General features: G+C 50.8%; 6 protein-coding genes across 6 annotated transcripts; 3 read left to right on the top strand and 3 right to left on the bottom strand.

The window, feature by feature from the left end:
- Positions 1–1464: 1464 nt before the first annotated feature.
- Triagg1_7940 (uncharacterized protein) lies at positions 1465–2418 on the top strand (the record flags this gene model as incomplete). The annotated part of the gene is made up of 1 exon (XM_062902731.1): positions 1465–2418. The coding sequence occupies one exon, from the start codon at positions 1465–1467 to the stop codon at positions 2416–2418; it is 954 nt and encodes a 317-aa protein (XP_062753020.1).
- Positions 2419–2562: 144 nt separating this feature from the next.
- Triagg1_7939 (uncharacterized protein) lies at positions 2563–11217 on the bottom strand (the record flags this gene model as incomplete). The annotated part of the gene is made up of 11 exons (XM_062902730.1): positions 2563–3741; positions 3802–8380; positions 8456–8606; positions 8680–9349; positions 9418–9503; positions 9568–9638; positions 9733–9823; positions 9890–10232; positions 10364–10635; positions 10795–10939; positions 11020–11217. The coding sequence occupies 11 exons, from the start codon at positions 11215–11217 to the stop codon at positions 2563–2565; spliced, it is 7785 nt and encodes a 2594-aa protein (XP_062753019.1).
- A 2176-nt stretch (positions 11218–13393) lies between these two features.
- On the bottom strand, positions 13394–14402 carry Triagg1_7938 (uncharacterized protein; the record flags this gene model as incomplete). Its single annotated transcript, XM_062902729.1, has 4 exons — positions 13394–13965; positions 14121–14195; positions 14261–14279; positions 14361–14402. 4 exons carry the CDS (start codon positions 14400–14402, stop codon positions 13394–13396), a joined length of 708 nt encoding a protein of 235 aa, XP_062753018.1.
- Positions 14403–15267: 865 nt separating this feature from the next.
- Positions 15268–15726, top strand: Triagg1_7937 (uncharacterized protein; the record flags this gene model as incomplete). Its single annotated transcript, XM_062902727.1, has 1 exon — positions 15268–15726. One exon carries the CDS (start codon positions 15268–15270, stop codon positions 15724–15726), a length of 459 nt encoding a protein of 152 aa, XP_062753017.1.
- Positions 15727–17292: 1566 nt separating this feature from the next.
- On the bottom strand, positions 17293–18753 carry Triagg1_7936 (uncharacterized protein; the record flags this gene model as incomplete). The annotated part of the gene is made up of 1 exon (XM_062902726.1): positions 17293–18753. The coding sequence occupies one exon, from the start codon at positions 18751–18753 to the stop codon at positions 17293–17295; it is 1461 nt and encodes a 486-aa protein (XP_062753016.1).
- Positions 18754–20576: 1823 nt separating this feature from the next.
- On the top strand, positions 20577–22087 carry Triagg1_7935 (uncharacterized protein; the record flags this gene model as incomplete). Its single annotated transcript, XM_062902725.1, has 5 exons — positions 20577–20760; positions 20859–20878; positions 20956–21063; positions 21134–21522; positions 21628–22087. The coding sequence occupies 5 exons, from the start codon at positions 20577–20579 to the stop codon at positions 22085–22087; spliced, it is 1161 nt and encodes a 386-aa protein (XP_062753015.1).
- Between the last annotated feature and the right edge of the window lie 565 nt (positions 22088–22652).

Raw genomic sequence — 22652 nt, 5'->3', positions numbered from 1 at the left:
CGTCTCGATGAATGCGAAGGGGGGGTGGGTATCCTTTTGGTGAGATGGAGACGGGAAGGGTTTTGAAGATTGAAACGAAAAGAGAAGAAGAATATCACAGCATCGAGATTTTAAAGACTCGAAAAGAAAAGAAGAAGAGATCATCTACAGCCTTGCCGAGTCGCGTTTCTCATGCCAGCTTCCGAGTTGGTGACATGCTGACGGAGGAATTGAGGGGCATTGGCGGGGCAGCAAGCAATTGGAGGGATAAATAATGGCCGTGGAGCAGCATTTCAGTTGCTCTCTTTGGACCCTCATTTTTCGTGGGATTTGCTTGGTTTCAAAACATGTGTGATTTAATTGCCTACATTGTGACCTTATAATGGATGCATGTACATGATGCAAGGTGGAATACTACTAGTATAGCTTTTGCTGTCAGGGGTTGGGGCTTGTGCTTGTCTGAAGCATCATCTTGATCCATGCTTGACTTATACAAGTGAAGCATCTCCATCTACTAAAGGTCTCGGGATTCACTACCCCGCGCTGCATTTCACAACCCCGCAATGTCTTGGGGGAAAGGGGTCTAGGATACAGATCAGTGCAATGCATTGAAATCAAGTCAGCACCTAAACAAGTAGCCAAAGGCACCCTTTCTAATATCCCGCTGCCTGAACTGTTTGTCCATCACTTTATTACTGTCAGTCAGCCGTCCAACCTCCTAAAATCGGCCTGAATAAACCCGACGGACATGCTTGGACATCTCCAAGAACTACAACAAAAATATATAGCCGTACTACCGACGGATGGATCAAACTAACCAAGTACATACAGGTACGGCGGAGCGGGTTTGGCCTCTTCCATCTGATCCTGTGAATGGTGGGAAATGCCCAAATTTGAAATATCCACCAATCAGACAAAGCATCTCCGCCATGCCGCCATCTTCCATTGTACATGTATCTTCTCCCCCAGCATCTCCATCGACTCGACCGGAACAAGTTGCCTTATATATCCACTACCAAGAGCCGTTGCAATATTGACCCAATGCTGCCGCTCGCCACGGCTCCAGCTCACTAAATCTCACCCATCCCACCGCCGTCTTCGGATCGCAGCTCTTGGAGTCGGGGTCCGTCGGCCGAGCTACAGGATGGATATCGGACCCCTTCGGTGGCTGCCCCTCCGAAACAAAACATGTGCCCATGAGCATGAGAGTGTCATCAATGGATGTGGCTATAGACGGCTATTCTTTGTGCCCGAACACGAAACCGGTGCTTGTATTGGTTTATAAAGATTGGATCCATCCTTTTAGGAATACAGATCCAATAATCTCGTCCCTCCTCGTCTCCTTGTCTCCTCCATAGTAACGTCTGGTGTTTCTCCATCCTTTCCCTCTCCGCGTTGCTCATCCTCATCCTCCTCTTCATTCCACCTGTGTTCTTCCTTTGATACCCTCACCAAAAGTCTCACCACACACATCCCAACCTCACAATGGCGGCCCCTGCTCGATCGCTGCCATGCGGCATCTACGCCCCTACCATGACCTTCTTTGACCCCGTCACCGAAGATCTCGACATTCCCACCATCAAGAAGCACGCCGAGCGACTCGTCAAGGCCGGCCTCGCTGGTCTGGTCATCATGGGCTCCAACGGTGAAGCCGTCCACTGCACGAGAGAAGAGAAGATTGCCGTCGTCAAGGCTTCAAGAGAAGCTCTCGATGCCGCCGGCTTCCAGTCAACACCCGTCCTGTTTGGAGCCACCGAGGGCAGCGTCAGAGGCACCATTGAGCTGTGCAAGCTCGCAGCCGGGGCCGGAGCCGAGGGCGCTCTGATTCTGCCTCCGTCATACTACCGCGCCCAGACCGACGAGGAGTCCATCTATAACTACTTCATTGCCGTTGCCGACGAAAGCCCCATCCCCATCATCCTGTACAACTACCCCGGTGCTGTGTCCGGAGTCGACATGGACAGCGACCTGCTCATCAAGCTGGCCCAGCACAAGAACATCACCGGCACCAAGTTCACCTGCGGCAACACCGGAAAGCTCACACGGGTTGCTCTCGGCACCGACGCCAAGACGCCCTTCCAGGAGGGCTCGGGATACATGGCTTTTGGCGGCATGTGCGATTTCACTTTGCAGACGCTGGTCAGCGGCGGTAGCGGCATCATCGCCGGCGGTGCCAACGTCATGCCCAAGCTGTGTGTCAAGGTCTGGAACTCGTATGCCGAGGGCAACAAGGAGGAGGCCGAGAGGCTGCAAAAGATTCTTAGCCGTGGTGACTGGCCCTTGACAAAGGCTGCCATTGCCGGCACGAAGCAGGCGATCCAGAGCTTCTACGGATATGGAGGATACCCTCGTCGGCCGCTTAAGCGCTTGGAGCAGGCTCGCGTGACGGCCATTGAGGAGGGCATCCGGGAAGCCATGGAGGTTGAGAAGTCTCTGTAACCATTGATATATATATAGGTATGTAATATAGAGAAGAAGAAAAAAAAGATAATTTTGATATAATTCGGTGTCAAGTGTCTTTGGTATTCCATCACGGTCTATAAATCAACAACTGCTAGCATCTATATGCACGTCATCCAACTCTTATTTTTCACCAGCCACGCTTCGCTCAACCACCAAATCCACAATCTTCGCAATAGAAGAGCCGCCCATGATTTCAAAAACAGAAAGTGTCGCCCCAAATTCACGTCCAAGCCAGTTTCTCAAATCAACAGACATGAGAGAATCAACACCATAGTGTGACAGCGTCTTGTTAGACTCGACATCATCGGACGAGATGGACATGGCACGCGCCAATCTGGCTGCCAGGGCGCGGAGTACAATGTCGCCGCGCTCTCCCGAGTCCGAGGTCTGTTTGAACCGAACTCCCGCTGCCGCTTCCCCGTTGCTGTTTGCGCCATTGGCGGCTGCAGCGCCAGAGTCGGCGACGAAGGAGAAGGGGGCAAACAGAGGGCGGTCCATCAGCTGTGGAGGGCTGCGGCCTTTCACCAGGAGATCAGCGGGAGTGTTCAATCCCAGGAGGACCTGGCCGTTGGCCTGAGCCACGGTCTGGGAGAGCGCAGAGTCTGGATCGCAGTACATGGCCAAGACGCTGAGCAACTCGGTATCCTCAATCTGCTTCATATCCTCGAGGGATTGACGCTGTCGTTGATACGCGCTGTTCTCGGCAACGATGCCGACGTTACGCATCCAACCGATATCAACAGAAAGCGCAGTCTGTCCCTGTGCGAGACGGTATTTCACGAGAGCATCTTGGTATGTGCATCCTGCGGAGTAGTTGGCACTGGCCATCTGGCCAATGACGCCGGCAATGGAAGAGAGCATGATGAAGAAATCCAGATCCTTGGGCAGGAAGCGGTGCAGATTCCAAGACGTTTGGACCTTGGAGCGCATGGTCAAGTTCCACTGCTCAAAAGTCATGCTGCTCTGGAAGACGGCATCTTGGAGAACCATGGCCGCGTTGATACAGCCCTTGACGGGTGGCATGGTACGGCAACATTCATCCAGCGCATCGGAAAGATCTGCTTCGGATGCCACGTCGCATTTAGGCGTCACGATCTTGACGCCCCGAGCTGTCAGCTCTTCTACCACTTCTTGGGCAGCCTTGGACGCAGCTCCCGATCGAGATGGGATGATGAGATTCTTTGCGCCATGGTCAACCATCCACTTTGCGATGGCTCGACCGAGGCCTCCGGATCCTCCAGCAATTATGTAGGACGCGTTTGCGTCAAACTTCCATGACTGCTGCTCTTGAATGAATTTCTATTTGGCCATTGTTAGTATGCTGGATGCTTCTTCAACTTGTAAAGGGTGTCTACTTACCGGGACTACATCATCAGCTTGCGGCTTGATGATGACACGTCCAGAGATATCACTGTTCTGAAGTTGTTGGAAAGCCCCTTCAACTTCCGACGCACTGAAACATTGAAGCTTCGGGGACTGAATGTGCCCTTGCTCCATGAGCTCTATCGATTTCTTCATGAGCGTACCAATTGTTCTGGGTTTCAAGTCAAGCACATCAATGACAGAGAAGCTGGTGTTTCTGTCAAAGGTGCTAATAGAAAGAGCGCTATTGGTATCACGAGTATGGCGACTGATATCGAGGAATCGCCCGCCAGCGGCCAGGCACTCGTAAGAGGCCTGGACTACGTCCTCGCCGGCAAGCTGATTGAAAACAACGTCCACACCGTACTCGCCAGTCAACTGCATCACGGCTTGAGCAAAATCACTTCTGGCACTGTCCAAAACGTGGTCCTCGGATAGACCCATGGTCTTGGTGAGAGTCTCTCGCTCCAAGGGGGTTGAGAAGGTAGCAATGATTTCGGCACCTTGCATCTGGGCAATACGCACAGCAGCCTGTCCCACAACACTGGCAGCTTTGTGAATGATGACCTTTTCCTCTCTCTCTAAACGACCAACGTTGATCAAGGCGTGATAGGCCGTCATGGATGGGACGAGCATGGATGTGGCCACCTCGTACGACATTGCTTCTGGAATCTTGTAGACGGTCTTTTCGTTTCCTCGGGGATACTGTCGCATGCACCCGGGCGTCACCATGCAGACACGATCGCCGATTTTGATAGAGGCATCACAGTCACGTCCAACACGAGTAACAATACCAGCACATTCGGCTCCCAGTTGAAGGCCTTTGTGGAAATCCTGGCGGTCCATGACAGTTTGGAGATCCTGTTGGCCAAGGCCCCAAGCTCTGGCGTCGACCTCCACCTCATTCGGGCCCAATTCAACCTCATGCTTTGTGTCACGCACAAATCGCAGCGTGTCCAGAGCACCATGGGTTCCGATAGAGAGCTGTAGAGCAGGTCCGTCATACCATGCTTTATGTTGCAACTGGCGAGATGACAAAGAAGCAAGTTTGTCGTTTCCGGACACATCTTCAACTGCTCTCCCGGTCATCAAAAGTCCGTCTCTCACAATGTATTCGAGCTCCTTGGACGACGGGGATTCAAAGCTAGCGCGGAACGTCTTTGCAATAAGCTGTGCCGTCTTGAGAGAGTCCACCTTGCCTTCTATGGAAAGCGAAATGATGTGACTATCAGCCTGCTCGTCTCGAATAGCGCGGAAGAAGCCTTGCATTATACCGTAGCTGGCATAATCCTCGCTATCAATTGCACTGGCAGTTGCCCACAGAAGCTTGGTAGTGTTGCCTACAAGATACTGGAGGCACTTGAAGCTTTCTTCGCTAAGCTTAGAGAGCAGGGGTTGGTTATGGACTTCAGCGATACAGACAACAACGTCGTCTGGAGTTACGTCCCTTAGAGACTGCGAAAGCTCATCGAGGGAGAAAGCACAAATGCTCAAAGCCTTGGTGCTTTCGGGATCCAACTCCTTCTGCACAAGCTCAGCAAGCCGAGTTTGTCGGTAAGACTTTTGCTCATCGACAACAATGATGAGCTTCCCGGAATTGATTTCAGGGGCCAACTTGGGCTCTTCGACCGCAGTTGAGATGAGGATACTCATAATGTGGCACGAATCGCTCTTGTAATCCCGAAGAACCACATCGTTGCCCGAAAAGCCGTTGTCTCGCAGGCACTTATCCCACAGATGCTCAGGGACTGCTGCGGAGTGAGGTCTCCATTCCTCTCGAGCTACCCACCAGCCAGGCACCAGACCAGCCATAAAGTTTGTGGCGATATCATCAGGGTTGATGACCTCGAGAAGGATGAGGCGGCCTCCAGGCTTCAAAGCCCTGCGGACGTTGCGAACCGTTGCCTCCAGATAAGGAGTTGCATGGAGCACACTAGCGGCAACAACAATATCGTAGGATCCAGTCTGGAAGCCTTGGTCCTCAATAGGCTTGTCCAGGTTAAACGTCTTAAAGGTCAAACGACCCTGGGCCTTGAGATGGGGCCATCTGTCGCCAGCTCTCTCAAAGAACATTGGGGATATGTCAGTGTAAGTGTATTCAGCGAAGCTGGAACCTCCGGTTCGCTCCTCGCGCTGCTGCAGAAGAGACAGGACGTGGCCAGTCATACCACCAGTACCGGCACCCACTTCCAGAATTCGTTGTGCCGGAGTCTCGTGGGAGACTAGATCTAAGATGGTACCCAGACGGCCATCCTGGCACAGCTTCTGGAAGAGGTCAGCATAAAAGATTTCTGCTTGATCCGATTCGAAGACGACTTGAAGCGGGTCAATCTCTCCCGTGAGAATCTGGGGGAGCTTCCGCGCACAAGTGGTGTACAGCTTCCAAGCTGGTAACACCTCTTCGACTTCGACAAGCTGAGCTTCAAGGTCTTCATCGCTAATGTTTTCCCCAAGAAGTCTATCTTCGGGGGTCATGTTGCTGACGTGATGCTCCATCCACTCAACGTGACGAGCCAGGGCGTCGGGAATCTTGGTACGATCCAGTCTCTGAAGTACGCGAACGGAGACGAGGTCCAAAGCTGAGCAAATCTTGGCGTGATTTCTGACCACGGCTGTCTCGTCTCTCTCAGATGGATCTGCTTTGCATACAAGAGACAGCTGCTGAGGCTCAAGCAAACTAATTTGAGGCTTCCACTCAGTGCTGTACAGCAATTTCTTATCTTTCGATGCAGTTTCGTTTGAGACAGCTGCAGTGATGGCCTGCTCAATCGTGCAGAGAACTGTACCATCGTCAGCAAGAGCAGCAAGAGTTCCGCGCTCGCCATGTCCCTGGGCATCTTCAAAAGCCACAGCCGAAGTAGACGTCGAGATCCATCGGATGGAACCAGTATCCGGAGTCTGCCATTTTGGAGAAGACGCAAACCAGGCATCTAGAAGGCGAATGGGAACGTTGGCGGCAAACTGCTGACCAGAGCTGACACGCAATACATGGAAAGCCTGATCAAGCACAGCCGGGTGCACCAGACTGTTGGTTTTGTATCTATCCTTGGATACGTCGACCGAAGCTACAGCAGTGGTCTTTGCATCCCATCGTGCATCTTGGACGAGCTGGAACCAGTCGCCATATTGCAAACCAACATCTGCGGCATCGCGATACAAGACAGCGGAATCAACCGGCCAGACGCATGATTCTTCAGCTTGACTGAACTGCTTTTGAATCTTGCTGTCTCTCAGCCGCCTGCGCTCACTTGATGACTCATTATAATCAACTTGAATGCTGGCGCTGAAACATTTGACCCAACTCTCACGAGTATAGGAGAAGATGTCAATCTCGAACCCCAGAGAGCCGTCCTTGTTGTTGTTCTTTTGCGCATCCATTGAGCGGAGGTGAACTTGGGTTTCAGTCCTATCCTCCCACGTCTCCTGCACAAGTATAGGACTAATGAAATCAGCCTGTTTGACCAGGAAGCCTGAGACTTCACGATCACTGGGGACCATCTGTTGGACAGCCTCAATGGCCATGACCAGCATACCAGCTGCAGGATAGAGCGCTGTGTCACTGATCTTGTGGTGACCAGCCCATGGAACGGACTCGACACTCAGGAAATTCCTCCAGCGAGGAGCAAGAGGGTTCCAGTCCGATGCACGGGCTCCGAGAAAATCGCCGTTTACCTTGCCTCGAAGCCTGTAGTCCCGACTGATGCGAGACTCGGCCCAGTACTTTTGAGATCTGTCGAACGGGTAGTCGGGAGTATCAACTAGGAAAGCAGGCTTCCTTGCCAACTCCTTGGGCTCGACACCCGATCCTTGATTGACAGCAGAGATGGAAACACTATGCCCTAAGCAGAACAGCTGTCCCACAAGCTCCAGAGTCGTCTGGATAGGAGGGTGCGATCGCTGTAGAGCAGCATGGTACCGGATTGATTGTTTCTTGTTTCCAGTTTGGCGGATAGTATCTTGGGCTACACGTCGCAACGCAGGATGGGATCCAATCTCAACCAGATCAGTGATGTTGCTCAGCCCAATCTTGACTTTGGATGGCTCTTGGGTGAGTAGTTGCACAGCATCCACAAAACGAACAGGGGAGACCATGTTGTTGACCCAATATTGAGCCGTCTTCAGAGCAGCCGGGCGCACGATTTTGCCTGAAACGGAAGACACCATGGGAATAGCGCTGGCAACCTTGAGGTCCTGGCGAGAAGCACCCTCTAGCGATCCCATCCTAGTAATGTACTCTTCGGCAATGGCTTCCATTGCTGGCGAGTGGTAGGCGACGCCAGTTTTGAGCTTTTGAGCAAAGATCCCATCCTTGTCAGCCTGTGTCTTGATGGCATCAATGGCCGTTTCAGGACCTGACAATGTGCAGTTGAGAGGGCTGTTAATGCAAGCTACACAGACAGAGCTAACTTCATCACCAATTGCAGCAAGGTATCCTGGAACATTCGCCTCGGTCAAATTGATGGACATCATTGCACCAGGAGATGAAGCATTGCCAGCCTTGAGCTTTCCTGCAAGTTGGCCCCTGAAATAGGAGACTTTGCAGGCAGATTCCAAAGATAAAGCACCAATGGCATAGCTGTACAGATAGAAAAGTGAATTAGTATCAACCGGTTTGAACAGAATAGGGCTAGATATAAGGGTTTGCACTTACGCAGCGGCAATCTCTCCTGAGGAGTGACCGACTACAGCCTTGGGAGCAATACCAAAACTAGCCAGCAATTCCAACAGGGCAATTTGAACTGCTGTAGACAAGGGCTGGCTGTATTGTGGCAGATCGATGTTCTTGCTTGATCGTAACTCATCTATGACGCAAAAGAGTTCGCTTGTTAGCAATTTACATGAGTCGATTACCAAGCTGGGAAATGGATTCCTTACCAAAGATGGACCACGAGCAACCAAGGCTCTCGTAGATCTTATCAATCCTCTGGAGAGCATCCGAGAAAACGGGATATTTCACTAGGTCCCATCCCATGTCTGTGTACTGGGCTCCCTGTCCAGTAAACACAAACGCCAGTGTTGCATCTGCCGAGCTTCTCATGGGCTTCGCGGTATCAAGGCCCGTTGTGCCATCTTGCTCATTCCCAATAATGGAGAAGCTTCTCCAGAGCATATGTGTCCGGCGAGCAGCCAATGTGTAAGCCAGGCGATCGAGCTTGGTACGATTGCCTACGATTTTCTCATTATAGAAGAGCCCGTAGTCATGTATAGAGCGTTTGGTCGCCTGTTCGTCTGCAGCAGACCACACCAGCAGCTTTGGAAGACGTCCGGTTGTGGTATGTGCAGTCTTCTCGGAATCAACAGAGAGCTCAGAGTCGGAAAAGTCTTCAAGAGGACCATCGATGATCGGCGATTGCGGCGATACCAATTTACCAACTACATTCTTAGAAATGGCAACCGTACAGTGATTGCCGGGTAAATCTCTCTCGCGCAAGTAATGCAGCGCATCATCAAGCACGACGTGGGTGTTGGAGCCGCCGAAGCCAAACGAGTTGACGGAGGCTCTGCGCAGGCCTTGGCTGGGCCAGAAGACGCTCGCAGTGGGGATCTGAAATTACATGCCGAGTTAGAAAACCTTGAATGTGTATGGGATTACCACTCAGAGTCCGAACATACCGAGATGTGCCAGAAGTCTGCGTCTATAGCAGGGTTGATCTTCTCAAAGAGCGCATTGGGGGGGATGACGCCCCTCTCCAAGCTCACTGGACACTCAATGTCAGTTATCAAGTAGACAGACTGTCTCGCATGAAACAAATGACGACTCACAAACGACTTTCAGTAAACCAGCCAAGCCACTGGCACCTTCAAGATGGCCAATATTTGATTTAACGGAGCCGCTATTCAGTGAACCGCATTAGCATAACAGCATCCTTGAATTCAAGTAGCTAACAAATGTCACAAACTGAAAGGGGTGGGAGATTAATGACTTACATGTACAGCGGTTCTTTCTGAGACCGGTATTTTCGAAATACTCTCCCTATAGCCCTTGCTTCAATCGGGTCTCCCACCGGAGTCCCCGTCCCTGTATCAAGCGTTAGCAGCGGCCTCTACAGTATTTTGTTTGTCTTCGTTTCAAGGCCCAACTTACCATGTGCCTCAACATATCTCGTGTCGGTGAGAGGCAGATTGGCTTGCTTGTAGACATGCTCAATAAGCTCCTGTTGCGCGTTCTGGCTCGGCTGCGTCAAAATCGGAGTGTATCCATCCTGGTTTGAGCCCGTCGCGCGGATAACGGCCCTGATCATGTCACCATCTCGAACGGCCGCGGCGATTGGCTTGAGTACGACGGCAATGATGCCTTCACCCCTGGCATATCCACTCGCGCGGTGGTCAAAGCTGTAGCAGCGACTGTCCGGCGAAAGGAAATTCTGGCTCGACAGCAGATGGAAAATGGCAGGGTCCAGCAGCAGGTTGGCTCCGGTAACAAGGGCCTATCAAATGCAGGAAAAACACGACTTAGCCGTTTTGCCTTTTCAAGTAAATTTCTTTCGTGGAAGCCTTCTTCCGAACATTCCATGGCAGGGGGGTTGGGCATGAGCAGGGATTGGAGGTTGGGACTCACACATGATGCATCGCCGCTACGCAATGTCTTACACGCCATATCCACCGCTACCAAACTACTGGAACAAGCCGTGTTGACGTGAACGCTCGGTCCACGCAGATCGAAATACCAACTGACACGGTTGGGGATCACACAGGAGACCGTGCCGCCGGTAATGGCTGTCCGCTCTGCATTATCCGGATCCATTGCTGTGAGTCTCGCGTAGTCTTCCAACATGGAGGCGTGGAAGACGGCAGTCTGTGATCCCTTTAGGGCTTCGGTGGGAAATCCGGCTATGAGAGTCACGGTTAGTATGACATGTAGTCACGAACATTATATGGCAAAAGGCAGTAAGTAGAGCGGCTGAAATAAGAGAGTACAAAGGCGAAACAACGTCACAGCTGCCCACTACAGGAATCCCGTTGGCGCTTTTTGGGATTTGTGCCTCTTACCTTTCTCAAAAGCCCGATATGAAGCTTCCAGAGTCAGTCTTTGCATTGGATCCATTGCTGCAGCTTCCTTCGCTGTTACTGAGAAAAAAGGCGCGTCAAAGCCAGCAATATCCTCTGTGATGAAGTGTGCTCCCTTGGGGAAGGGCTGTACAATTGCCAAGCCAAGTCAGCGAGATATCAGCGTGAGGCCTGGAAGCCCCGAGAGAACATGGATCAGCTTCTTACCTTGTCTGATTTTGTGTCCAAGAATGATTGTGCATTCATGCGAGACTCGGGCCAGCTGGTCATCAGATTTTGACGATTCTCCAAGATGTCCCAGAAACTCAAGTCATCGTTTACATCTTGTGGGAGTCTAAAGGAGTATCCGACGACGGCGATGTCGCCGTTTCCTTGGTCAGGAACTTGGGATGTGGTTTGTGCCATTGCAATAACGATATTGATGTAGGTGTGTAGTAGTGATGGTGATGATAGAATGGATTCGGGATATACCAAATGGCAGTGACAAAGAACAATATGTTGAGCAACACGGTTTCGTCTTGTGGGAGTAAAGGAGGATAAGTGACTGCAGCAGTATGGAATGCTTGCTTTGGAGAACTCAAGGCAGGACTGGATGCCCTTTTTCTACTTTGCGAGCCCGTCTTCTTCAAGAGAGCGTCCCATTTTTTTGTAAACATCCCCAGGAGGCTAAGTACACGAAGTCATTCTCAGGGTCCTCCTATCTCACCGAGATATCGCAAGATATGCTATTACGGGATCAAGCGATAATCTGGAATAGCCCCTATTGGACCCAGCCGGCGCAAAGTGACTCCCGAATGACGCTTACAAGCTTGACAAAGTCCTCCTTGGCAGAGGTACTTGCTGTTTTCGGGGAAGATGGAAGACGAGGGCCGGATGGGTCTCTCGGTTACAACCAGGGAGTCTGGAGTAGTCTGCTACTAGTATGTAAAACGGTCAGTCAGTCTATCACTCGTTTGTTCACCGGGGCTCGTTTACTCTCACTACTAGTTCATGGATTTTGTTGTTGTTACTATATATTGTTGGTGTTGGTTTAAGGTTCTGTGAGAGGATGTTGGCTGTTGACCTGCAGTAGTGTCCAAATACTGGCTCTCTTGGAGCTTCATGCACAGTTTATAAATTTAGAACGCACAGACTGCTGCTTGGGCCAGCTGTCATCAAATTCATGCAGATAAAGATGACAAAAATGTCCCAGCAAACCGGACAGTCACGATCACATCGTAAAGTCCCAGCATTAGGGGCCAACCTCTTGGGTGGCTGGCAAAACTGGACCGAATGTCCCACAAAAAAAGACGATATGGACCTGACGGGGGCTATGACCGGTGATACGGTAGAATGTGAGACTGTGACAATGGATTGGTAACGAATCAATCCGCGGATGGCGGAGTCCAGACCGAATATCCTTCCCAGATCGCCCAATGCGAGTGTAGCTGAAACACCACCACTATTCCACTAGGTACTACAAGTAAATATGCCGCATTGGCCGGTCTGATCCGAAAATAAGGACCGTTCCGGCGATCGTGGGTATGGCCAGTCAACATGAACTAGAGAGAGACGTGGGCCCGTATGCTCATACAATCCATCAGTACGCTTGTCATCTCTTAATTCATACGCCTACCCAAAGTTCCATTTGGAATCACACCGAGTTGGTTTGAATAACTACCAACGCCTGGTCGTCCCTGACTACCTGGCTCAATTTTAGCGGAAGAACCAATTGCTAACCCTTGAATTCTTTTCCAGTCTCCTGATTGAGTTACCGCGCGACCCTGCTATACGGAATTTCAAATACCGAACCAATTTTACGGAATCTCGCCTGAGTGATAGGTAGCATCGGCCCTCCATATCTCGGCCCACCGCCCCCCTTCCATACTCTAGATTTGCATCTGTGAGTGACTAGCGTCAAACTGTTAGTCTGACAATTGTTGAAGATGGCCCGGGACTAAGGCGAGTAGGAGTGAAGATCCCGTCAACTTCAGTCCAATTCAAGGAGGTGACTCGGGACGTTTGCAATTGCTTCGTATCGTATGTACTGTACTGAGTGGGCTGCGAACGATGCGGTCCGCGGTTGAACAAGCCTGGCAACGGCAACATCGGTGTGGAAGACTGTAGGGCCGGCTTGCAAGGTTACCCCGGGACGTTTGGACGTTTAGCTCAGGATGTCTCCCCGCCGGTGGCACCGACCCGTCGACACGGGAATCAGGATTGGGTCCAAATTTACAACCTGCTGTTCTCCTAGTGACCAAAGCTTGGAGCGGCAGTTGTCTGCCGAGTTCATGGAGGGCCTCGGGGAAATACAGAGTACCAATGAGAGAAGGTACACATTTGGAGGGACTCTTGCTTCACGTGCAATGTAAGAGAAGAAGAATGTAAGAAACTGTTCGGTATGAGACATGTGCTTTGCAAAGTAGAAATGTAATGCTCTTCACAGCGTATCCTCTTCCTAATACGCACATAAAATGCCGTGCTGACATTTACTCGTCCCCCCAAGTCTTCATGTTACTATCATCACGCCATCCGCGGAAAAGGACGTCATCACATGTCTTCTTTCGCCCTCGAGCGATTCTCCCTAGACGTCGACGTGTCTTCATCCCAACTGTGCTCGCTCGACAGTACGCTCAATGGCCCGAAGAGCCCCTGATAGCCCATCGGCCGACTTCGCTCCGGGCACCTCATGCCCTAGCTGATGGAAAACCAGCTCCCGCTCTTCACTGCACAGTTGAAACAGCGACTGGTGCAGCTTCTCCGGATCCCCCATGCCGCTGCTGGTCCAGAGGCCAGACAGGGGCGACAACGCTACCAAGCGGGCAAACGGCTCGTTGGAACCAATGATATGAGCAGTGGGGACGCGGATCACGGACCCGTCCACGGCAGGGTTGAGGCATCTGAGAGACGCCGGCTCTTGAGAAATGCCGGCGGGATCCAATGGCGGCGCTGCGCTTAAAAGGATACCGCATTGAAAACCTGCAAAGCCCTGTCTAGCGTCTTCCGCGAGGAGCATTGCCGCGACTATACCGCCTTCTGAGAAGCCCATGACCCCCTGGAATGGCCCGTTGTTGGCGATGAATTCCACCAGGCCGAGGAGGAGTTCTTGCGATTGGGCCTGGCTGACGGGCTTGTCGAACCAGCCAAAGAATTCATCGGCAACCGCTTCGGCCCCTGAGAAGTCGATACGTAATTAGTCTTTAGCACTTGCACTAGAAAATGCAGAATAAGGGGGGGAGGGACGTCGGGGAGATTGATAAGATGGACTTGTGTGTGTTCTCATGCCGATTGTTTCTTTGGTGTCCAGGGTAGGGAGTAGATGGCCTCACCTTCGCTCGGCTCTGTTGACACAACACCATCTATAAAGACAAACTCATGGCTACTGAGTTCTTCTCGGAGCCTCGCTGCCAGTCGACAATTATACGTTAACAGACGTTTCTCAGTAGTTTTTGTCTTGGAATAGCCTCACCGGTCTGCAGCTCGAAAATCTAACCAAAAGACGTTAGCAGCCAGTAGTCAACTCAAGGACCATGTCTAGGTATCAAGAGGTGAAGACTCGGCCAACATACCTCGCTGGAGGTCCCACGCCCGTGGAGACAAAGAAACCGCATGGTATTGAACTGTTGAATGCTTAAATTCTGCCGTTACATGTAGAGATTAAATCCCAAGCGCAGAAAGTTACACCTCTATTGGCTTGTACGACATTCCGTCGTCTTAAGACGGCTAAGCTATCATTCTGCCGCGCTTTTGAGAGTGTATTAGCGTGTTTGACCAGTCTTCTCGGTTGTCGGTCTTTCTCGCGACATTCTCCTGGAGCTTTCAAGTGAACATGGGTGTTATAAACCCCTGAATTCTTCTTCTAGGATGCTCCGCATACGGTCTCCAGTTTTAACATGGGCCTTGCTGGCTCATATGAGGTCCCGCTTACTGAACGACAACGAGGATCCATACGCTTGTTTGGTCCTATACTGCTTATTGAGCTAAAGCGTTTACGAATACACGTACTTCTACTGTACGCCCTGCCGATGCGAGGGGCCGGGGTTAATAGAGGAGTGGCGTTTGCTGGAGGATCACGGCGTAGAACATACTCGTACGAGCATTGCATACTAGTATTGCCTTGTAATTCATGCGTACGCGTGTTGGTGTGGTTACTGAACGAGTTGTTGGCCGTGTGCTGCATTTGCCAAGCTTCTCCGCTAGCATGAAATCAAACATATAACAGTAGAACGATATCCAGCTCTATATCCGTACATCCGTATTCTGAAAGAAACTTCTCCCAACCCGCCCCCCGAAATCTCTCAGGGGCAGCATTCCAAGCTATCCACAGATGACGGGTTGCATTTGAAGATCATTTCGCCTTTTCACGCAACAACTTGTAATCCCATACGTTGCTGTCGCGTCCTCGGAGAGTCTCTTCCTCGTCTAACCAGTTCTCCACACTCTCTGTATATCCACCCAGCCGGCATCTTTCAAACCATGGCTCTCGCCCTTCCAGCCGGTGCCGCGGAAATCATTACCCGCAAAAAGGCGCTATACTGCCGTCTCGCCGACACCAATGACTGGGGCCTGGCCGACAAGGTCATGTTACCCGACTTCGCCTTTACAGCTGTCGATGAGGATGATAACATCGTCAACATCAATGACACCGACTATCATTGGACCTCATTGGCAGATTGGGTGGCATATTTCAGCAGAATCTTCGACTCAATCCAAACGATGCATGTTGCTGGCTATCCGGAGCTAGAGCTGGTGGCTTCAGACGAGATCAAGGCCATATTCGGCGTAACCTATCTGGTCGGTACCAAAGAGGCCAACAAAGGGGTGCATGGTACTGGTGGAGGACACTATTACGAGACTTGGAAGCTCAAGGATGGCGATTGGTTCCTGCAGAAGACTAAATTTGTGAGAATCTATTGGAAAGAAATGACACTGTAGCTGGTTAGTCTGCGTAACGTTAATACGCACTTGTAGCCGTATTCGAGCACATTCTACTGGTACCGTCGTGTTAGTCATAGCTGTTGGTGATAGATCCTGGTAGAAACAGAACCACTGCATGTAAGTACAGTAGCCCTGCATCAGACCCATCTATACCCTGCATATACGACGATCATTTCTGGATGGAGCAGATAAAAGGAGCAAGATCCTAGAAATGCAGTTCCCTGGTTCCCTGGTTCCTACAGTACTTACATTACCATGACCGAGTTTTCAAATCCCCGCCATACCTTGGAAATGGCCTTTTGTTCTCGCCCGGTGGGAGGCTGGATCCACGGCTCCATCACGGGGCCTAGACAGGATGTCGATGCTAAAAGCGATCGACAGAGGCTTAGCGATACAGTTGAAGCAGGTAGTATGGGGCTAAACTTTGAAAGTGGACGTGAAACATGCCAAGCATGCTCAGAAGAAAAAGAAAGCAACAAGAAGTCGGGCAATACCCTTGTGCTATCCCCATTGTTGATAATGTTACGCTACAGAAGCACGGAGACCGCTCCGACGGGCTACAACCGGTGTAGATCTTCGCGTAAACCCCTGTTTACTCTTGTGCAAGCGTGTATAAATGCATCAAATATCTCATACATAAGGAGACTGCTCACATACGAACGACAACTAGCATCTGATATCATGAGCAAGGAATGCTGTATACATGTAGACTACAAGTATGCATATGCCAAGAACCTAGGTATTGGTTCCCGGTAGTAATCCGTAGCGTTGTCCAATCTGACCCATCGGGATTAATTACATGTACCTTACCTGACATTCAATGACAGAGATTTGATGTCAATGCCCGAATAATAACTCCCCCAGCATTTCCGAGGCGGGCAGTTTGCCGGCCAAGGCCCCCCTGGTTATCATTGCTGGAGCCTGCCGCATTACCGCAAAAAAAGGCGGCATTTAATTTGCGTTACTGGAACCAAGGCAGTCGTTGTTAGAGGTATTGACGTGTAATATTTTCGGACCAGGGATCATGCAACTTCTTGCCATTGCCTACCAATGATGGAACTACGGAGTACTACCTACTGCTCTACTTTGTATGGACTACAGCACATTCCTAATCTTCACTAGCTTGTGATAAAAATACGGTTGGTTACAAAGAACTGACCAAGGTGGTGAAACCATGCGACTCTCGCATGAGTTGCCGCACCACTCATATCAGGTACTACTACTATGAATAATCATGTCGTATCAACATTTGGAAGAGGACGAAAAAAGACTTGGTGCCGTGGAGCACCTAGGCAACTTTCTTCTCTTCTTGATCATTACTAAGAGACTATGTAGTAGTATTTGCATTCCATCCATGTATGTACATAGATGAAGCAAGCAGGCCAACCTTTGCCTGGCCCAATCCATATAGTATGTGGTTCTTGGCACTCCACGTCTTCGGTGCTCTTACGAGTATATCCCAAAATAAAAGCCCAGGGGTAAACACAACAACACACAACAACGGCACAAACAAACACGGGTGGGAACCAACGACCGGGAAATTTTGCTCGTCGTCGGCTCCAACTAGTTGAGAACCGCCGCAGCAGTAGCATCCTCAGCGTCAACACCTCTGAATTCGAAGAACTTGTTCCATTCGGGGTCCTCGATGAGATCCTGTGCCAATCTCTTCTCATAGAAAAAGGACATTTCTGGGCCCTCATCTGACTCTGGGTCATTGCTGCGGGGTGGGTAGACAATGATGACACCTTCAGTAATACGATCTGTCAGGTGGCGGTAGGTAATGGCCTTTGCGAAGCCAAAGTCAGTCGAGGCCATGCTGGCATCACGGTGGTCGGTCTGAAGAATCGACATGGGTGGCAGGGAGTCTATGCGGATGTTGAGGCTTGTTTTGTCGCGAACAGTGGCCACCATGTCCAACGTCTTGTCAAGGGCCTCCTGAGTGACACTGTCCGTCATCTGGCGCACGTACTGGGCTACCTTGGACAGCGGCCACTCTGAGATGACCTCGGCTACCGTTGGCTGCTCGACAGGGGCGGTCGTGGACAGAGCCGCGAACATGACATTACCCCGAATTCGCTCAGTGACCTTGGGGGTGTGCCAACGCCTGCGCATGTCGATGGCCTCTGCCCAGAAGAGCTTTGATGCCGGATCCGGGTTGAAGATAGGGGCACGGACACGAGTTACCGTACGCCATATAAAAGCAGAGAAGGCATCATAGGTAGAGATCCATGATCCGTCTGTTGGCGTGGCCAGCTTCTTCAACTCGGCCGCCTTACTCTTGGGCAAGTGGAAGAGCAGAGACACTCCTTGAATGTGACCGGGATGGCGTTCTGGTGCCGGAGGTCCATCGACCTTCTGATCTTCCGGTGGCTCAGTCTTGACGAAAGGCGAAAGATCCTGGTTCTTGGGATCCCAAGCCGGGAACGGAGTCTTGTGTAGGGCCGCGTAACAGTTTTCTGCCAGTTGACGAGTGTAGCCGGCCCAGCCCATGACATCGTTGGAGTAGTGATGGTGATGCATGTTGAAGACCAACCCGCCCCTGACAAAGTTCATCTTGAACGCAGCCACGACGGGGCTAGCGTCGGGATGAGCCTCGGGCTTCTCGCCATAGGTCATCGGATCGACACTCCAGAGTTTGAGGTCGCCAAGAGGCACCGCACTGAAGTTCGCCTTCTCGATATCGTCGATGGACGGGTACTTGTCAGCATCTTCAGGGGCATCCAGCCACTGTACGAACAAGCGGGCGGTGCTGTCCTTCTTGCTAACGTACGAGTGGCCGCCACCGGGGTCCTTTTCAATAGTGCCACATAGATGCTTTGCCTGACCGAGAGTCCTCGCGAGGCCTTCCTTCATGATTTCGACGGCTTGAGGCTTGGCCGCATCGTCAATCTTGAAGAATAATGCATAGTTGTTGTAGGAGATGACTGAGAGGTAATCCAGAGTAGAAACTTTGAATCTCTCCTCTTCAGGACCATTCTCCCATCCGAATGGATGAATTTGGAATACTTCTTGTTTGGGTGCCATGGTATCGGCTGATGGGGTGAAAGAACGTGGGGAGAAAAAAAAAACTAAGCTATGGAATAGGGGGGGAAGCTCAGTGTTGGAAAAAAGCGTTATTTGGTTGGGTATAGAGTTCTCGGCTTGCCCTCAATCTGCTCTCATTTAAGAATTCGTTGCTTCCCCTTGAATGTCTTTAAATATGCCAGTCGTAGAACCGAGAGTATCTTTGCGGTGTGTTCTCTCCCCCCTCCTCTCGAGCAGCGCTATCATCTCAAGCGAAGACACTAAGTTGGATTCGATACTACATGCAATCAAGTCAGTTAATGCGACATCTGAGCCAGGCCTTGAAACTAACGTAGTCGGAAATGATAGATCCCATTGAAGATAACCCCGTCCCCCCTCAGCGTTGTACCTGAAGGACGCCGTTGAATGCTACCGTGGAGACTGAGAGGCGGTATTCTTCCAACGAGACCCTTGTAAACTTCAGAACCTGGCCATAACCAGGAAACTCGATGGCAATTGGGACTCTAGTGGAGAATTCAGGGGAAGAATTGCCGCTCGTACTCGTACGAGCTCTAGAGTCTACACATACATACTGTACAGTGAGAGTGTACCTCATGTACCTAGTATGCTGCCAGGTGTGCCTGCATGATCCACCCATAGCTACCTATGGATACAGAGTACATTACCTATCATGATGCAGTCTGTATCGGTAGTCCTTCTTGGATTCACCCTGAGTACGTGTAGTGTAGTGTACTACCAACGTGGGGGTTACATGAGTGGTATATGTAGTACGAGCAGTATCAATGTCTCGGCGCTGTTGGGACACACACACACTCGGCTGTCGCACGGATTCAACACTATCGACATCTACAAGAACGCTCCACACTGTTTAGCACGGTTCTGCGCGGAAGAGCAATGTGAGACAAAGCTCTCGGTCTAGGGGGCTTCATCCCGTGCGCTAGCCTTGGTGATCCCGGCCCCGTCGTCAATTGGAAGCGATGGGATTTTCATCCCGGGCTCCTAGTCAGGGTTTGGTCTGTTAGCCCTCGCGGTCCGCGGTGAACGGCTTCCGGAGCGGGCGGCATTAACCCAGAATGGCTGAAATGTGGATGATGCCGAGTCGCGACAATTTGAGCAAGGGTGGTCCATGTCAGAAGCCGGGCTTTGCTTTGCTTTCCTCCAGCCGAAGACGATCAGGGGAAAGTGGTTGACATTGAAGGACCGCCGAACGAGGATGATCTACCGGTTTTTTTTGGGAAGTATTTTCTGACACATCACTGAGGGGAATTGGGTATAGAATGAAGCTAATGCAAATGGGTAAAGTCGTCCTTGAAGAGTTTTCAGTAAGACCACCGGCAACACCGCTGCTTGAACCCAACTGCAGTAGTTACTCATCCCAGCCGCTCAGTATGCTCGTCTGAAAAAGTGCACACAGGTGCTGGTAAGCAGCATGGTGAACCCGGTCGTGCTCGTTTCGAACCCTGGGACGATGCTAGATTACGCATTGGCCGTCATAGTAGTACGAGGTTGCGAGCCTCAATTCCCCGTCTTCTGATTTGTGAACGAGACTCGCCTAGACTCTGGGTTCTTTCTCCTGATGCTCAACTAGCCATCTCCATCCAACAACTTTATCTTGGACAAAGTTCCACCTTTTGTGACGAGCAGAGGCTAAACAGACGAAGAGTGTTTGGAGACCGACCAGAGCGCGGCGCGCAGCACAGTTAGTCTTGCATTGGAACATCGTCTACCCAAAGACCAGCAGCCATCTTACCCTCGGTTGACGGAAATTATTTCTACTTTTCCTCCCAACACGCTGTCTTGACAAACTTGAACCCCATCCCATCATGGATCTCAACGGCCCGGCCATTCCGGCGCCTCCTGGCGAGGTGTCGATACTGGACAACCCTCCGAATAGCAATGGACTTGCTTTGGGCGTTCAGATATTCACTGGCGTGATTGCGACACTATGCTTTCTCCTTCGACTCTACGGTCGAGTCCTGCTGGCGAAGAAATTCCAGGCGGAAGAAAGTAAGTTTACTCGATTTCCGATGCATGCCATTTCATGGTGACAGTTTAAATCATGTAAACGTGTACACATTTACTGACTGCATCTTTGCATTATATAGTGATGGCTATAGCAGCTTTTGTTCGTGAATCATCATGTTACCTGTATAGAAAACGAGGAGTGTGTCGTGGCTAATCTTGTGTTTGATTGCTGGATAGGGCTGCTATTTGGGTGCCATGATTCCCACGTTTGAGATGCTCAAGTATCCTGGCTACCTTGTTCACGCATGGAATGTTCGACTCAAAGATGTCATTCCAACTACCTATGTAAGCAGTCGCCTTTTGATATTTCCTCTCGGTAACTCCAGAGAACTGACACGCAGCACGCGTCGTGTAGTGGGTGTTTCTTTTCGGTGTCTTTTACTCCCTCGTCCTTCCGCTACTAAAAGTAGCCATCATGGTTGAATGGGTTCGATTGTTTGTTCCCACCAGAAAAAGCAAAAGTTATTTATTTTGGGGGGCCGTCGTGATCTCGATTATCCAGATCGGGGCTGGAATCGCCATCATCATTGCTCTCAACCTTCAGTGTACTCCGCACGAGCGCATCTGGGATTTTACGGTCCCTGGTACGTGCTGGAATCTGTATACGCTGCAGGTCATTTCTGCAAGTGTTCAGCTTGGATCTGATGTCGCCATGTTCTGTCTGCCGCAGCACACTATCTGGACCCTGCAGATGACGTGGCAGAAGAGACTTGGTGTTGCTGCCATCTTTGGCATGGGTATACTGTGAGTAGAACCTCTGTTGATGGAAATTGCAATTGGTGGATACGATTTCTTTTCTTCACATTTAAGAAAACCAAGCAGCTTACATCCTCTCGTGTTTTTTTCTAGTGCTATTGTTGCGGCATCTTTCCGACTCGATGTGACAGTGGTGCACGGCAACTCCCCCGACTCTATCTATACACTCGGCCCGATTGTGTTTTGGGCCTCGGCCGAAATGACATGCGGTTTCTTCATTCTTTGCGTGCCTTGTATCCCCAAGATTATTCAAGAAGCGGGTATTGTCCCTGCCATCAAGAAGGGAACGGGCATGTTTCAATCTGGCAGCAAATCCAACTCGGGTTCAAAGAATGGCTTTTCTCGCGGCGGCGGCACCACCAAGACGTCCGTGTCGGCGAACAAGGATTACTATCAGCTCGACGAGGAGGGAATGAACATGAAGAACCTGTCAGAGTCGACAGAGCATTTACACCAGAGCTCTGCCATCACTCGAACCACGCGCGTGACAGTGACCAACGACAGCCGCTCCATCAGCGATTCCGACAGCAAGAATGATGGCTGGGGTAATTAGATGGACAACGACCGGATGCAACGACGAGGCTGCTTCGGACGGCCATGATACCCTTTTCAAAAAGCTTCAGATTTTCTTGATGTACTACTATACTAACGGCCGAGGCGCTGGCACCAACGGTGGTGGTTTGCCGAATATCTTTTGATTTCTCGTCTTCTCTTTCATCTCCTTTATCACTCAATAGTATCTAATATTCGATGCTAGTCTCAAAGAATGAGCAATCATCTTTGCAGGACTTGCGTGGCTATTTCCTATATCACATACTTCAACCTATATACGATAGAAGAATACACAGCTGCAACGCTGGAACGTTGGCTTACGCCTACATGTACTTACTATACTGTGTGTCCATGCCATTACGGTGTATAGCCAGAAACTCTGGTATGTTTTATGCCAGCAACCACCACGAGAAGAGGTGTTTATGGCGATGTAATATCAATCGTTTGCCCATCAATTGCTGCTCCGTGTTGCAAACCCCCTGTTGTCTTGGCACCCAGGGACAGGATACAAGGAGCGGCGTCGCAACTAGCACCCAAATTGGCGACCAGTATCTGGGGTTCTAGAG

Source organism: Trichoderma aggressivum (assembly GCF_033847375.1).
Source record: "Trichoderma aggressivum f. europaeum strain CBS 100526 chromosome Unknown scaffold_037, whole genome shotgun sequence".
Lineage (NCBI taxonomy): Eukaryota > Fungi > Ascomycota > Sordariomycetes > Hypocreales > Hypocreaceae > Trichoderma > Trichoderma aggressivum.
The sequence above is the reverse complement of the archived record's forward strand: the minus strand, read 5'-3'. Positions and strand labels throughout refer to the sequence as shown.